General features: G+C 42.0%; 1 protein-coding gene across 1 annotated transcript in view; it reads left to right on the plus strand.

Moving 5' to 3' along the window:
• ankhb (ANKH inorganic pyrophosphate transport regulator b) overlaps positions 1-17,033 on the plus strand; it is a 129,536-nt gene that overhangs the window by 69,286 nt on the left and 43,217 nt on the right. Inside the window, exon 8 of the mRNA XM_080205039.1 lies at positions 2,700-2,786. Coding sequence (XP_080061165.1) covers positions 2,700-2,786 — 87 coding nt within the window. The remainder of the gene's footprint in view (positions 1-2,699; positions 2,787-17,033) is intronic.

Here is a 17,033-nt window from a genome sequence, read left to right on the forward strand (position 1 = left end):
GCTCAGTCGATCGGCAACGAGTGCTTTGCTGTTTTTATTACAGCCACTCTTGTGCAAAAAGTGTTTGTGAAAATCTGCTTGTTGAGTCCGTGTTCATGGCCAAATGGAAGTAAATTTTTAACAATTATGCTGATTACTTGGGGGTCAAACGAGTGAGGTTGTTTTACGAAAGAGCAAGATTTCAGAGTTTTAATAGATTGGAAGTAAATATTATTGAGCATACTGATAATATTCCTACAGAATGCTTCCAGCAACAATTACCTGTTACACAATGCATTAAGCAATCTCTTGACAGAAACATGTGGAAGTTGAGGATTCAATTAGCCAACAGACTTGTCTTGTTATCCCAACCTTGACAGATGCATGGGGCCCTCTAATTTGTGATCAACCAAGAATGTATGCCATTGAAAACTGCTATTTTGGACATAATAGATAAAGAGTTTATATGATGCGTGTACTTCAGAAATGTGGAGATCAAAAGGCTGTACTAATAAAGTAGCAGGTGTTTGAAGAGAATGCAGATGGTCTACCAAGATTGTTCATTAAATCAAAGTAGATGAAATGGGCATCTTTCCATACTGTTTTTACGCCTCAATAGGCATTTCATATTTACCTTGGTTATAGTCACTTGAGACATACGAAAAGAGTAGTTTTAACAGGTACAGCCCATGTTGCTCATGGGCTGCTCATGGTTTTTGTTACAGTGATACAATGATTAAAAAAACAAAAGGTATATACCAGAAAATAAAATTCATGGAGCTTAATTTGTATTTATAACTTTCTACAATAAAGGACAATTAATCCTTTATTTTTGATTTTTTTTTCTAAATGTATCAGCCTGAATTTTGAAATATAATTTATTTTAATTCAATCTTGGTTTTGAGCATTGGAGACAAAGCTATCATTTGTTGCCTAAAATGTCCTTGGGAAGGCAGTAGTAAGCCTCTTCCTTGAACCTCTACAGTCCATGCGATGTGGACTCATCCACAGTGATTTCTGCAGTATTGTGATACAACTAAGGAGCTCGCCAGGCCATTTCAGAGAGAGTAGAGAGTCAATCATATTATTATGGATTTGGAAGTCATGTGCAGGGCCAGTCTGGTGTATTGCAAGGCTAATCAACCAAATCTGCACATCTTTGGGCTGTGGGAGGAAACCAGAGCACTCGGAGGAGAATGTGCACACAAGTGGCTTAAAGAGCTTAGAATAACTGACCAATGAAACCACTGTCTTAAGTTCCCAATGTCGTACATGATCCAATTTTTAAATTGCGTGCTTATAAAAACATGCTTAGCAAAACCTCAACCTAGTAATGCTGAGTTCATCTATATAATCTGGAAGGGTGGCATGGTGGCACAGTGGTTAGCACTGCTCCCTCCCAGCTTCAGGGAGTCAGGTTTGATTCCAGCCTCAGGTCATTGTCTGTGGGGAGTCTGCAGGTGGGTTTCCTCCAGGTATTCTGGTTTCCTTCCACACTGCAAAGATATGCAAATAGATTGGCCATGCTAAATTACCCCTTTGTGCTGGGACTCGCAGGGTAAATGCGTGGGGTTTGGAGATGCAGACTGGGTGGGATTGTTATCGGTACAGGCTTAATGTCCTGCTCTTGCACTGTAGGGATTCTATGATATCAAGATCTGTGCTGGAATGCAGTGAAAACCCCACTGCAATCATTTTTAATATTTTCAAAGAATAAGATGTGAGCATTGCAAGCAAGGCCTTCATTTTTTTGCTCATCACAAATATAGTTTGTTTCCTTCCGTCCCTCCACCACACAAATTGAGCCAAATGTTTTTAAAAAAGTGTTCAAATACCCGATCTGGTGGCTGGTTCCCAGTACAAGAAGTGCTGACTGCTCTAACACTCAAATGACCTACATACAGTTTCTATTAGTGGCAGCATCGCTCAGTGAACTCAAGCTGTCCTTAGCTGCACTGTTCCATTCATCTAGTATCAATGGTTAAGATTCAGTACCCTCCAATAACATGAAAATAATAGCAGTGAGGAGACTGGCTGCATTTCCCATACTGTAAGGAATTTTTTTACCAACAGTGATTTATTCTCAAATCTATAACCTTGGCTTAAATTAACGATTGGAACGAAATGTACTCCATAAAAACATTGGTGATTTCTTACTAACCTTGTAAAGCATTTTTTAGATTGTTACATTTCTTCATGTCTTACATTTCTACTAAAAGCGGCATCTTAAGTATATGCTGTTTTGTACATGCAGATTTCCTGCCAAGAACCGAGGGTTACGGATACAGCACTGACACTATCATTTAATTACGAGATTCAGAAATATTTTGAATGCCAGTCTGTTGTTCTCCACCCAAAAATGTTGCCTTCATAGTTACCAACCAGCTTACCAATACCTTCAGGAGCTGAGAAAATGAACTTGCTCCCTGCAGGTGTTCAGACATTTTTTCAGTAAATGCACATGATGCCACTAAGTAGTCAAGTTTCTTGGCAATTATGATGGTCAAGTAGCTGTCTAAATTCATGAAACAATCATTATTACAAATGCGTCCAGATTAGATGTTAATTGCTACTAGCAAAATTGAATTCTCAACAATTGAGAATAAAAAACAATTATTATTTCGACCAAAAAAATTCCTTTTTTTTACAAGAATAGATTCTTCAAATCCTGGATATTATATAAAATGCAGCCAGTAACTGAGATTTGTCTTTTATTATAGAACAATCCGAGCAATAAACTTGGGCACATCATCAACAAATCACATATCAAGAGATTTACTTTTACTTGTTTGGCTATCTCAGTCACAGTAAGTATACAACCTCCAGATTGCTCTTATGTTGCCCCTAAGCCAATTTGATGATTTTGAGCGACAGTTTGATATTTTCCATAAATTCCATTTACTATGTTCTTGGGATTGAAACAACAAGTATACTTGTATTATGTTTATATTGAAACATTTGACCAGAATTTTAAAACTAGCAGTAAGCTTACTATTTTACATCACTAGCAAATATGGTAAGAGTAGTAGAGATTTAGAAAACAGCGAAAACAAACGTGCAAAAGGATTCTGGACATTATCATTCGGTAAACAGATAACATACAACATTGGTGCCCAGATCAACATTTCTAGGACAGTAACTAGAAATGAATTAACTTAAAAATGATCCTGTGATCATGGTCGACCGGGTCTAATATTGTGAAACTAATAGAATTATAGTATATATTACACGAATTGTAGGGCATTGGCCTATAGAAATTATGCCATGATTTAACAATGTACTAGTTAGACCACATTTTGAATATCATGTATTGTTCTGAGATGCACGCCTCAAGAAAATTACTAACCTTGGAAGGATACAGAAAGGTCAATAAAACAAAGTTAAAGTGTAAAGCTAAGGAAAATTTTGGGGTGAGATTTTCTGGCCTCCCAGCTGTGAGTTTCCTGCCAGTGGGAGGAGGTACATTGTTTGCTAGCAGAGGGATTCTCTGGTCCCACTGCAATCAATGGGAATTCCCATTGACATCACCTCACGTGGGTGGGAAACCCGCAAGCAGGGGTGCGCTGCCAGTGGGACCGGTGAATCCCACCAGCCTGAATGGCTGGAGAATTCCAGCCTTGATATGCATTATAGTCCAGAAAGAAGTTGGATCTCATCAAAGTGTATAAAATATATTAGAACTATGGTTATTATAAATTGAGATATTTCATGGTAAGAAGATAGGTTCAGAACACATGGCTTTAAACTAGTGAAGAAGAATTGATTTTCTAAATACATACATTGGCTGTGATTTGGTGATCATGAACTCGAATAGAACAGAATTCCTACAGTGCAGGAGGAGGCCATTTGGCCCATCTGGCCTGCACCAACAACAATCCCACCCAGACCCTTTCCCTGTAACCCTATGTATTTACCCTGCTAATGCCCCTGACTCTAATGGGCAATTTAGCAAGGCCACTCAACCTAACCTGCACATCTTTGAGCTGTGGCAGGAAGTTGGAGCACCCAGAGGAATCTCACACAGACACGGGGAGAATGTGCAAACTGCACACGGTCACCCAAGGCCAGAATTGAACTCAGATCCCTGGCACTGTGAGGCACCAGTGCTAACCACCGTGCCACAGTGCAGCAGGCGCAATTGGCGATAAGAGCGCAAAGTATCTCGAGAGGCTCAAAATACGATTTACCCTGATAGGATTTCCTGTTGCAGTTGTCTCCCATGGGATGTCCACCTAGTGAGCAGAACCTGCAAGAGGAGTTCAGGTGAGTGCTTTGCTCAGAGGGGAGAGGGCCATGCCTGGCCACTGCCACCCCTGCTCTCCCTGGTACGTGTGCCCAGCATTGTCTCCAGTGGCAATGCATGACAACGGGGAGAGATCTATGTTGTTTGCAAGGCAGGCTCTTGCCAGTCTTATATTGTGAAACATTTTTCATTTGGTTTGGAATTAGTTTGGGATTTGGTTAATTACTTCCTGAGTATTGAATGGAAATAAAGACAAATGTTTTGATATGAAAGTCAATTTACAGTTTACATTTGAAGAGACAAGTTCTATGCATTCACATAAAGAATATTATTGCTGAAATATCTTTCTCCGCACTCAGCATCAGCATCAACTCGTTCCAAAATATAGAAGGTCGGGTATAGTTCAGAACTGATGAAAGTTCATTAATCTGATACTGTTTTGCCCTTTGGATGCTAACAAAGCTGCTAAGCATTTCCAGCATTTTCTATTTCAGATTTCCACCATCTGCAATGTTTTGTGGTGTATGTCCATGTCAAAAATATGACAGTCTTGTTGAATGTGGTCTTTCTAGATTTTCAGAAGGCGTTTGACAAAGTGCCTCACAAGAGGTTATTGCAGAAGGTCGAGGGACATGGAGTTGGGGGTAGGGTGTTAGCGTGGATAGAGGATTGGTTGTCAAATAGGAGGCAGAGAGTGGGGGTCAATGGGTGCTATTCGGATTGGCGGATGGTGACTAGTGGAGTGCCCCAGGGGTCGGTGCTGGGGCCTCAGCTTTTTACCATTTATATAGATGATCTGGAGGAGGGAACCGAGTGTAGAGTGTCGAAATTTGCTGATGACACCAAGATTGGGGGAACGGCAAATTGTGCGGAGGGTGTGGAGAGTCTGCAGAAGGATCTAGATAGGCTGGGCGAATGGGCCAGGAAATGGCAAATGGAATTTAATGTTGGCAAGTGTGAGGTGGTCCACTTTGGTAGGAAAAATGGTAGGAAGGACTATTTCTTACGAGGAGAAAAACTGCAGCAGGCGACGGTGCAGAGGGACCTCGGGGTCCTTGTGCATGAGTCGCAAAAACCCAGCTTGCAGGTGCAGCAGGTGGTCAGGAAGGCGAATGGGATGCTGGCCTTCATAGCGAGGGGGATTGAATATAAAAGTAGGGAGGTCTTGCTGCAGCTGTATAGGGCATTGGTGAGGCCGCAACTGGAGTACTGTGTGCATTTTTGGGCGCCGCACCTGCGCAAAGATATTTTGGCCTTGGAGGGAGTGCAGAGGAGGTTTACTAGGCTGATACCGGAGTTGAGGGGGTTGAGCTATGAGGAGAGGCTGAATAAACTGGGCTTGTACTCGTTAGAGTTTAGAAGAATGAGAGGAGATCTCATTGAGACGTATAAGATGATGAATGGGATGGATAGGATAGAGGTGGAAAGACTCTTCCCGCTCAAAAAAGACAATAGGACTAGGGGGCACAGCCTCAAGATAAAAGGGGGCCGGTTTAGAACGGAGTTGAGGAGGAACTTCTTCACTCAAAGGGTGGTGAATCTCTGGAATTCTCTGCCCGTTGAAGTGGTGGAAGCTGCCTCGCTAAATATTTTTAAGACGCGGGTTGATGGGTTTTTGATAGGAGAGGGGATTAAGGGTTATGGGGAGAGGGCGGGAAAGTGGAACTGAGCAGCAACAGATCAGCCATGATCTTATTGAATGGCGGGGCAGGCTCGAAGGGCTGGATGGCCTACTCCTGCTCCTATTTCTTATGTTCTTATGTTCTTATTTTGTGAATAAAACTGCAACTTTTTCATTTGCCACACTGGTCAAATCTGCCTTTTAGTGACTTTTTTTGAGCCAAATTTTAATTTTACTAAGCAGAACCTTCATTCAATGTTGACTTCTATCTGAAATTATTTTGATTCAGCAACGTCAATTTTATTTTCCTAATATCTGTTCCAAATTCCTTGGTGCTGGTATGTCAGAAACAAGATGAAATCATACTTTGCTGTTGCAATGACAAATATGTTAACACACTTGTATGACATTCCTTTGTCTCCCATGAAATTTATCAGCAGAACAAGATCAGTTGTCAGGAAGTTTTTGGCTTGACCTATGGAGTTGTTTTTTTGTTTGCCTCTGCCTGTGCCTCAGTACAGTGAAGAGAGAACTAAATTTCACGTTTATCAGCACATATTGTATACGTGAAATCATTATGGTGAGAAAGAAAGTTCTGAATTGTGTGGTACAGAATTAGACAAGGCTGTCAAAAATTACAACTCACATTTATATAACACTTTTAACATAGGAAAAGAGCAATCAAGAAAAAAAATGCTAAGCCAAAGAAGAGGATATTAGAACGTTGGTCAAAGAGGTATATTTAAGGAGCATCCTGGAGGAGAAAATGCAAGCTGAAAGTTTTCAGGAAGGAATTTCAGAACTTATAGCCTGGATAGACATGGTACTACAGTCAATAGTTGAATGAAGGGATTAGAGGATGGACAAAAGACTCTCAAGACTATTGTATAGCTGGATATGTTTACAGCCACAGACTGGGATTTTCCAGCCCCGTCCACTGCTGGGATGGCCCAATCCCAATGAAGGTCAATGGACATACCCCGCGGTGGGTCCAGCCCATGTGAGAGCATGAAGGGATTAAATCACATGGATCAGAGTTTTAAATCTGGCACATTGGCAGATTTTGGTTAATAAGCACAAGAGTGATGGATAAGATGTGAGCTGTAAAATTTTGAATGAACTGAAATTTTTGGAGGATAGAGGATGGGAGGCTGCCTCGGAGAATGTTGGAATAATTGGGGTTAGAAGGAATCAAAGTGTGGATGAATTTTGGAATTGATGGGCTGAAATGGACATTGCTACAGAAGTGGATGTAGGCAGCCCAAGTGCCTGCCTTTGTTCCTAACTACAATATTTATAAACATTTACCTTTGATCAACAGGTTGGATCAATTAGCCAAGAGCCATGAGATTTCACTTCTTTTTTGAGCCAATGTTTAGAAAGCACATGAGATGCATTCAACTATGAAGGGAAAGAAAAACAAGCAAACTTCCTGGTTAGTGCATCCTTGGTTCAACTTGTCAATCAAAGGCTAGTTAAAGCTAATGGAGCATGAAATTGAATGAACAAAGTGTTTTTTAAAGCTTTTGAGCTTTCCAGGAAGGCTCATGGAACAAAATGCAGTGTTAAAAGACAGGAGTTGATTGAGCAGGTCTGGTGGAATGAGGAAGTTCATGAGGCTTACTGGATTGTGTCTACAGTGAAGTATCTGATCTGCTGTGCAGCTGTCGATTACAGCAGATCAAAGTGGCCTGACTGCACCTGCTGCTCATTAAATATAGAAAAGGGAAATCACCCCACAGAAGTTGACATCTCTATCAGTCCAAAGACTTCAAAGGGATCTTCTCACACTTGGGGCTTCTGAGAGAGAGAGCAAGAACAAACCTCTCTGCAGAATGTACTGCTGCTGTGATTTTTGAGTGCTTCCAGATATCTACGGGGCATGGATATTAAAGTGATCAGGGCATCTCAAGGGCTTCACAGCACACTGACAGAAATGAAGATTTTGAACTGAAAGCTGCTTGAGATCACTGTGCTAAGAGTGTTTTCCAGGGCTAGATAGGCAGTCCAGCCATGAGACCCCCATCCTAATGGACAATCGTGAAGTCAGCCCCTTCCCCTCAAGCCTGAGTAACCCACCCCCAGGTCCCTTGGGGTCCTTCCCTCTGCAGTTTGGTAGTAGTAGAGAAGCACATGGGTGCAGGACTTAACTCCTTGCACCCCTCCCCCTCCTTTGTAATCCAAGAAACCAGGTCCTTATTTTCCTGCTGAGTGGATGGGGATGACCCGGTAATGATACTTAACTGATATTCAGAAATAGACATTTAAGTTCCTGGTTGTGAACCAGATTGAGGCCAATGGGCAGGCCATGTTAATCACGAAAGTTCTGATGCCCAGCATGATTGCCGATTTAGCTCGATGCCCAATTTTCCAGGCCATTGTGATTCCTACCAGGGGCTAGCAACCCCAAAAAATCACAACCTTAGTGTCTGTGGTGTATTACACACCAAAATGCACATTTGTAGTTTTATTTATATCCTAGAGGACATAGATATCATGGTGTGAAAGTACTTAGTGGAGTCAATATGATGCATACACGGAGTATAAACAAGGAAGAAAAAGTCAACCATGGACTTCCTAAATAAATCAATAAAAAATTAGAATTGCTAATGGTAAACAATAGGATGCATAGTAAAAGAAAATCTTCCATGAAATTTTAAAATGAATCATATAATAGATAACAGTAACAGCACCATAGCAAGTGGTCATTGTGCTATATAGTTAGTTAAAGTTCAGCCTTGCATGATGTGATGTGCATAGTTGAATTCCATGCCTTAAAGCATTATTTTTGTTTTTGTTCTTTAACCTCCATAAGCCCAACAGGGAAGGAAGCAGTACAGGATATAATTCTGAAAAATCCTCACTCCTCTCATTTACCACTTCTCTTTTACACTCCCAATAGTTAGTTACTTCTCTCTCCCATTCGCCATTTTCCCCTCGCATTCGCCACTTCCCCTTAACCCCAACCCTAACTTTCCCCCTCTCTCTCTCCCATCCGCCACTTGCCCCTCTCCCTCCCACCTGGAACTCCCCCCTCTCTCTCCCTCTGCCGCTTGCCCCTCTCTCTGTCCTCTCTGCCACTTGCCCCCCCCTCTCTCTCTCTCTCCCCCCTCTGCCGCTTGCCCCTCTCTCTGTCCTCTCTGCCACTTGCCCCCCCCTCTCTCTCTCCCCCCTCTGCCGCTTGCCCCTCTCTCTGTCCTCTCTGCCACTTGCCCCCCCCCCCTCTCTCTCCCCTCTGCTGCTTGCCCCTCTCTCTCTCCCCTCTGCTGCTTGCCCCTCTTTCTGTCCTCTCCACTGCTTGCCCCTCTCTCTCTCCCCTCTGCCACTTGCCCCTCATTCCCATTCGCCACTTGCCCCCAACCCATGAGCCCTGCACCCCCACCCCCCATGTGCCATTTTCCTCTGTGTCTCCCATGCACCATTTCCCCCTTTCTCCTATGTGCCATTTCCTCCTGTCTCTCCCATTTGCCTTCCCTCCTCTCTCCCATTCACCATTTTCCCACTCTCCCATTCACCATTTTCCACCCCCGCCACCACCCTACTCATGATCTTCTCTTTCTCGCTCACTCTCTCCTGCTCCTCTTGCTCCTTCTTTCTTGTTATGTTTTTCCTCCTCTTACTGAGTAGATAAACGTCAAGGCGCCAGCCGCACGTAAGAGATTGGGTAATACAATAATACGTAGCTTCATTCATTATGGATTAGAGACGTTAGTATCAGTATTACACAGGTGGAGAACCTGTACACGTTGGATCTGATTAGTTTCCTCACAACAAACTCTGATAAGACTGAATCAGAAATAACTACACCCTATCAAATACCAGAACATTTCTTGCTCTCCTGACCACTTCACTCCCTCCCACGTCACACTGGTTGCTGCCTCGCACTCTCTCTCCTCCTTGCTCCCTTCACCTTAGTGCTTCTCTTTTCCAACCCTTTCACTCCCTCTGCTCACTGCTCCCCTCTCCCTCCCATTTGGAGTTTCACTATCCCACCCCAGTCTCTGTCTCCTTATTGCTGTTTTCCTCCCCTAATCCCCTCAGTCCCTCTTTTCTCACTAACTACCTCCAGCATGGGGTCAGGAATGGGTTGGCAAGAGGGAAGCAGCAGCGGGATCAAAAGAGGGGACAGTTGGGGGGTTGGGGAGTAGGGCAGTGAGAGGATGGCAGGAGGGGTGGTGAGGAAGAGGGGGAACCAGGGAACAGGACGGGTTTGGAGAATGAAGCAGGGAGTGGATGGTGGGAAACAGTGAGGAACTGGAATGAGTAGTAAATTGAAAGAGAATTTCTGGGTCAGTTAGATTCAGTGCAACAAATAAGCTTTTAAGCTTAAAATTACATGTCAGGAACATAACCAACACTTATTGCATGTTTACTTATGAGAAAGAGTTGTCATTTAGCATGTTTTAATTTAACACACTGGGTTTACAAACATGTCAAGGAGGCTAAATAAGGGATAACTGTACTTCTAAGATTGGTTGTACTCACAAGACACTTGACCTAGTTGGGATATAATCTAAAGCAAGTAAGAGTGGAAATTGCAGCTTCTCACACAATCTTCCAATTCTTCTTGGATATGGAAGTGCTACCGGAAGACTGGAGGATTACAAATATGGCACCCCTCTCTAAAAAGCGGAGAGGGATTAAACTGGCAGCTATAGATCGATCACCTGAATGTTGATGGTATTTGAGACAGTTAGTTTGGAGCAAATTTAATTGGCATTTGGAAAAACATGTGGAAATAAATAAAAGCTCAGATTTGTTCAAAGCAAATGATGTTTAATTAACTTTTTTGAGGTCTTTGAAGAAATGGAGAAGGTGGAGAAGGATTGTACATATGGCCTGTACCATCTCAAAGGACAAGGGCAGCAGATGCATGGGAACACCACCACAATCCAACCCACACACTATCCTGACTTAGAACTATATCGCAGTCTGTCATTGTGGCTGGGTTAAACCCTGGAGCTTCCTACAACACATGAATTGCAGCTGTTCAAGGCAACAGCTCACCACCACTTACTCAAGGACAATTAAGTAAGGGCAATAAATGCTGGCCTTGTCAGCAATGTTCACATCCCATGAACAAATAAGTTTAAAAAAGACTTGTTTAGCAAATTTAAAGCCCATGGGATTAAGGGCAGTAGTAGCATTTATACAAAATTGGCTAAGAGAAAGAAAATTGTTTGGCAGACTAGAGGCAAACGTACCAGATGATCCCATGGGTCAGTATTGGAACCACTGTTCTTTTTGATAAATATTAATGGAACTGCACTTGGATGGGCATGACTTCAAAATTTGTCTTGGTGCAACACTTGGATATGTATGAATAAGCAATGAGGAGGATCGAAACAGACTTCAGGATGATAAAGGAAGACTGATGAAATTGACAGATCCAGGAACCTGAAATTAATGCAGGAAAGTGTGAAGTGATTCACATTGGTTAGAAAAATATGATGCAATATGAGCTAAATGGGGATGCAGGAATACAGATCTGGTAGTTTATGTGCACAAATTTGTGGAGAGAACAGGAGACGTTGAGAAGATTGTTAATAAAGCTATTGGCCTACTTGGAAAAATAAAGTAGAAAAGCAAAATGATGCTGAACAGGTTAGGTGGATTGGCCTGGGTAAGGTGTTCTACTGGAGAGTGCAGACTTGATGGGCCAAATGACCTCCTCTGCACTGTCGGGTTTCTATTAACACTCAAGATGCTCGGCACCATCCAGGACATCGCAGCCTGCTTGGTTGGCAGCTCAACCAACAATGTAAGTATTTACTCCCTCCTTCAGTGGTAGTGGTGTGTAGCACAGAAAAGACTGAGGGGCAACCTGATTGAGGTGTACAAGATTGAGGGACAAGGACAGAGTGGATAAAGAACAGCTGTTCTCCTTAGTTGAAGGGTCAGTCATGAGAGGTCATACCTTCAAGGTGACAGAAAGTTTAAGGGATATGTGAGGAAAAGTTTTTTTTATCCAGAGGATGGTGGTCTGGAAGGGTGGCAGAGATGGGTTGCCTCACGTTCTTTAAAAAGTATCTTGGCACATCATAAAATTCAAGGTTATGGGCCAAGCGCTGGCAGATGGGATTAGATGGGAGGTCAGGTGTTTCTAATGTATCGGTGTGGACTCGATGGGCCAAAGGGCCTCTTCTGTGTTCTATGATTTTATGATTCTATATACAAGATGCACAGCTGCAACCAACCAAGGGTTCTTCAATGGTACCTTCCAAAACTGTGACCTTTACCACTTAGAAGGACAAAGATAGCAGTTGTGTGGGAGCACTATCGTCAAAAGGTTCACCTCCAAAACCACACCACATCCTGACTTGAAACTATACTTTCACTGTTGCTGGCTCAAAATCCCAAGACTCTCTCCCAAACAGCACTGGAATTTAGTGGTTCAAGCAGGCAGTTCGAAAACATCACGTGGAGGACAGTTAGGGATGGGTCACAAATGCTGGCTCTAGCCAGCAACATCACATCTCATGAAAGAAATAGAAAAAAAAAATGGCAGATCCAAACTTAGGTTTAAACCAATAAAGGGTTTATAATTTGAAATTGCTATTAAAACCATAATCACATGTTTTGCTGGCCTGATCATATAATTTAAGACTTGTGTGACTGGGGTAATTGTTTTCTAAAAACAGTTTATTGGTCAGACAATAATATATCAATCCCATCAGCAGTAAAACCACTCCAAACAATTTCAAAAATGTTATATTCAAACACGGATGACTTTTGATAGTTATTTTTGTTCCAAGTACTTTGGTTCCAAGTTCCAAGTGGAGTCACAGGTGGACAGAGTGGTGAAAAAGGCATTCAGCATGCTTGGTTTCATTGGTCAGAACGTTGAATATAGGAGTTGGGACGTCTTATTGAAGTTGTACAAGACATTGGTAAGGCCACACTTGGATGACTGTGTACAGTTCTGGTCACCTTATTATAGAAAGGATATTATTAAACTAGAAAGAGTGCAGAAAAGATTTACTAGAATACTACCGAGACTTGATAGTTTGAGTTTTAAGGAGAGACTGGATAGACTGGGAATTTATTCTCTGGAGCGTAGAAGACTAAGGGGTGACCTTATAGAGGTCTATAAAATAATGAGAGACATAGATCAGCTAGATAGACAATATATTTTCCCAAAAGTAGGGAATCTAACACTAGAGGGCATTGGTTTAAGATACAAAAAGATACAGAGGGGCAACTTTTTCACATAGAGGGTGGTGAGTGTCGAACAAGCTGCCAGAGGTAGTAGTAGAGGTGGGTACAATTTTGTCTTTTAAAAAGCATTTAGACAGTTACATGGATAAGATGGGTATCGAGGGATATGGCCAAATACAGACAATTGGGACTAGTTTAGGGGTTTAAAAAAGAGGGCAGCATGAATAAGTTGGGCCGAAGAGTCTGTTTCCATGCTGTAAACCTCTATAACTAACTCTACTGTAAACCAGAAGCTAATTTTGCCCAGGGTTAAGTAGTAACAACCTAACCAGAAATTAAAAATGCAAGGAATGCAAATTTGGTCTCGCTGAGGTGACTCCATTGCTGCACACTTCAATTAATACTTGTCTCTGTAATTTCTCTGCAAATTTGCTCCTCTATTTCTTTCCCAGTAGTTGGCAGCCGGTGGAAGACATCCAAAAGTGTACTGGTACCTCTATTGTTTCCTAGCTTTAACTAAATCCATTCTATCCTGACCCTGCTAGGACATCTTCTCTCCAGCATTCTAATACTCTCCTTTAATCAGTACCATCACTCCCCCTCCTTTCTTTGCAATCTCTCCGGGACATCTTGTATCCAGGAGTATTTCGTATTGCTGGAGTATATTCCATTGACTACCAATTGATGGGAAAGAAAAAATTTGTAGGAAAAGTTCAGAGTATTAATGGGAGATATCCTTGTATAGATTGAGATAGAAATAGTGTGAAGGGCAGAGAGCAGAAAGAGTTTCTGAAATATCATAAGAAGAATTTTTCTGATCAGTGTGTTTGCAGCCAACAGGAAAGCTAGCATTCCTGAGCCTGCTCCTGGGGAATAATCAGCAGATCAGGCAGCATCCAGAAAGAGAAAAGTTATCATAAACATGAAACATTAACTCCTTCTCCTCACAGTTGCTGCCTGACCTATGTCTTTCCAGCATTTTCTGTTTATATTCCCAAAATTTGGAGGATTTTGTTTTTGGGTTGAGCAGCAACATGTATAGCTCCTACTCGTCCTAGAATTAGCACCAATGCACCCAAGAATCAAGAGCCCTTGTTTCTGCATCATCCCACTAGCCGTAAGTTTGTAAGAACATAAAAACATTAGAAATAGGAGCAGGAGTAGGCCATTCAGCCTTTTGAACCCATTCCGTTGTTCAGTACAATCATTGCTGATCTTACTTCAACACCATTTCCTGCACTATCCCCGTAATCCTCGATGTTTTTAAATATGTAGAAATCTATCAATCTCAGTCTCAACGACTGAGCCTCCACAGCCCTCTGGGGCAGGGAATTCCAAAGATTCACTGCTCTCTGAGTGAAGAAGTTTCTCCTCGTCTCAGTCCTAAATGGCTGCCACTTATTCTAGGAGATGGTGTCTGCTAATTCCAGACCCACCAGCCAATGAAGACATCCTTCTTACTATGTCCAGCTCTCCAAGAATTTTCAATGTTTGAACGAGATGACCTCTCAAACTCTAGAGAATAAAGGCTTAGTTGATTTAATCTTTTCCTCACAGGACAATCCCCCCATCACAGGAATTAATTTAGTAAACCTTTGTTTCATTCCCTTTATGGCAAGAATATCTTTCCTTCGGTAAGGAGTTCAAAACTGCGCATGGTACTCCAGGTGCAAGCTATCTCAGCAATAACACTATAAAATTGCAGTAAAATATCTTTCAATACCTAAATCCTCTCATAATAAAGGCTAGGATGCCATTTGCCTTCTGAGTTGCTTGCTGTACTTGTATAGTACTTTTCAGTGACTCGTGAACAAGGACACCCAGGTGCCTTTGACAATCAACACTTACCAGTCTCCCTCCATTTAAGAAATACTCTATACTTCTGTTTTTCCTACCAAAGTGGTAACCTCACATTTCTCCATCTGCCAATTTTTTGCCCATTTCCTCAGCCTCTCCAAGTCCCTTTGAAACATCTTTGCATCTTGCTCACAATTCCTGGTCTTGTGCCATCTACAAACTTAGAAATATTATATTTAATCATCACCAAATAAATGACGTAGATTGTTAATAACTGGGACTTGCAGTGCCTCACTAGCCTCAACCTGCCAACCTGAAAATGACCCATTCCTATTGTCTGTTTTCTGTCCGTTAACCAATCCATACCCGTACATTACCCCAATCCTGTGTGCTTTAATTTTTTTTTTATGAACCTCTTGTGTGGGTCTTTATCAAAAGCTTTCTGAAAATCTAAATATACCACATCCATTGTTTTTCCATATCTATTCTCCTAGTTATGTTCTCCAAAAACTCCAACAGGTTTGTCAAATATGATTTTCCTTGCACAAATCCATGTTGATTCTGCCCTATCATACCATTATTTTCTAAGTGTCCTGTTACCATATTCTTTATAATAGATTTTAGCATCTTGGCCCGCCACACTGGCTCAATGAGCTTCTCGCCCAGAGGAGGCAGAAACAATGAATATTCAAAAATCTTAATATACATGTAATTATTGGGCCCGAAACAAGATTCAATGCCCTCCCATGATCAACCTTCCCCTTCCAGTCGAAAACCCACATGGCGGGCTTTGGTGCAGGTCCTGACAAGCTTGGCCCTGATCCGTTAGATCCTGAAGGGCGGGCAAAGAGGTAAGTGCTGTGCCCATGTGCTCCTCTGCCGCTGTCAGACTGCAGAGGGAGGGTCCCCCAAGCTGGGTGGGCCAGGTCAGGGTATCACTGCCAGGTTATCTGGCAGAGTAGTGCACCTTTGACATTGGCAAAGGGGGGATTGCTGAGTAGGATGTGCCTTTTGGTGTGTCTCAGGAGGATCACATGCCTGCGTGATGTGCAGGGACTGACCCATTCTTTCAGTGGCGGGAGGAGGTTGCTTCTCTGTGCAGAGGGTTTGGGGATGGTTCCTTTGCCACTGGATGAGGGGTGGAGGGGCCATCATTTACATTGTGAGGGGAAGAGGAGCCTGTCTTTGAGAGCTCTTTAAAACAGCACCCCGATCTCTGAGGCTAGGTTGGCTGATGTGTTTCACATGTTGCGTATATTTGCATTGATTAGGTAGCTGAATTCTACCTCACAGATGCTGCTAATGCCAGCAAGAGAGACTCTGGTTTTTTCCTCCTGGTGGGAGAAAAGGGTGAATCATGCCCGTCGTTTAAATGGAAAAGTTGAAGCTAAATTTATTAGAATTTTAATTGGGATGAGGAGTCATGGTTATGATGAGAGACAGGAGAAGCTTCAAACACTTCACTAAAGCTAAAAAGGTTCAAAGCTGACCCAATAGAGATTATCAACAATATGAATGGTCTCTGTCAATCTGATGTTTGCTTCCATTAGTTAGTGAGACTGGAATGGGAGGGATTAAAATTATGATAATTACAAAACTAACAGAGAAAGCTAGACTCACATTCCATCTGTTGCAAACAATTATTAAAGCTGAGTCTGAAATCTCTTTTAAAGGATAATTAGATAGGTTTGTTGAAAAGTATTAAAAATGAGGGAGTGAAGAGATTGCTGAGTGCAATTATATTTGGAACTTTATTAAGCAAAACTTGGTGTTTACTTGAGCTAAAGTATTTAGTGCCTCCATGTCAGTGACTGAAACCCTCCAATACCATTAGACCCACTGTCCCTTAGCTGAATCCAGAAGCATCTTCCTAACAACCAAAACATGAGATAGAGATGGGTAGATCATCTATAGAAATAAACTCCCTCTGCCAACTTTTTCAATTTAGGTGGTAAATTTATTAATATAATCAGCTTACTTGGCATTTTTAGAGCCAGAAAAGAATACTAGCCCCTTAATGTTTATGCAGAAAAATCAAATACGTTTTCCTCCAATTTTTGATATGGCTGGATTACTTCCCATCCTAACTAAGGACAAGACTCCAACCCCTTACTGACTTTGATAAATAAAATGTATTTATTAGACCAGCTATTCTTCACTTTGTTCACTTTACAGATCCAAGAATTGATCATTCCTCTTAGAAGGACTATAAGCACTTTCCATTCTAAGTCCAAT

The sequence above is a fragment of the Carcharhinus amblyrhynchos genome, chromosome 2 (assembly GCF_965287045.1).
Source record: "Carcharhinus amblyrhynchos chromosome 2, sCarAmb.v2.hapA, whole genome shotgun sequence".
NCBI classification, from domain to species: Eukaryota; Metazoa; Chordata; class Chondrichthyes; order Carcharhiniformes; family Carcharhinidae; genus Carcharhinus; species Carcharhinus amblyrhynchos.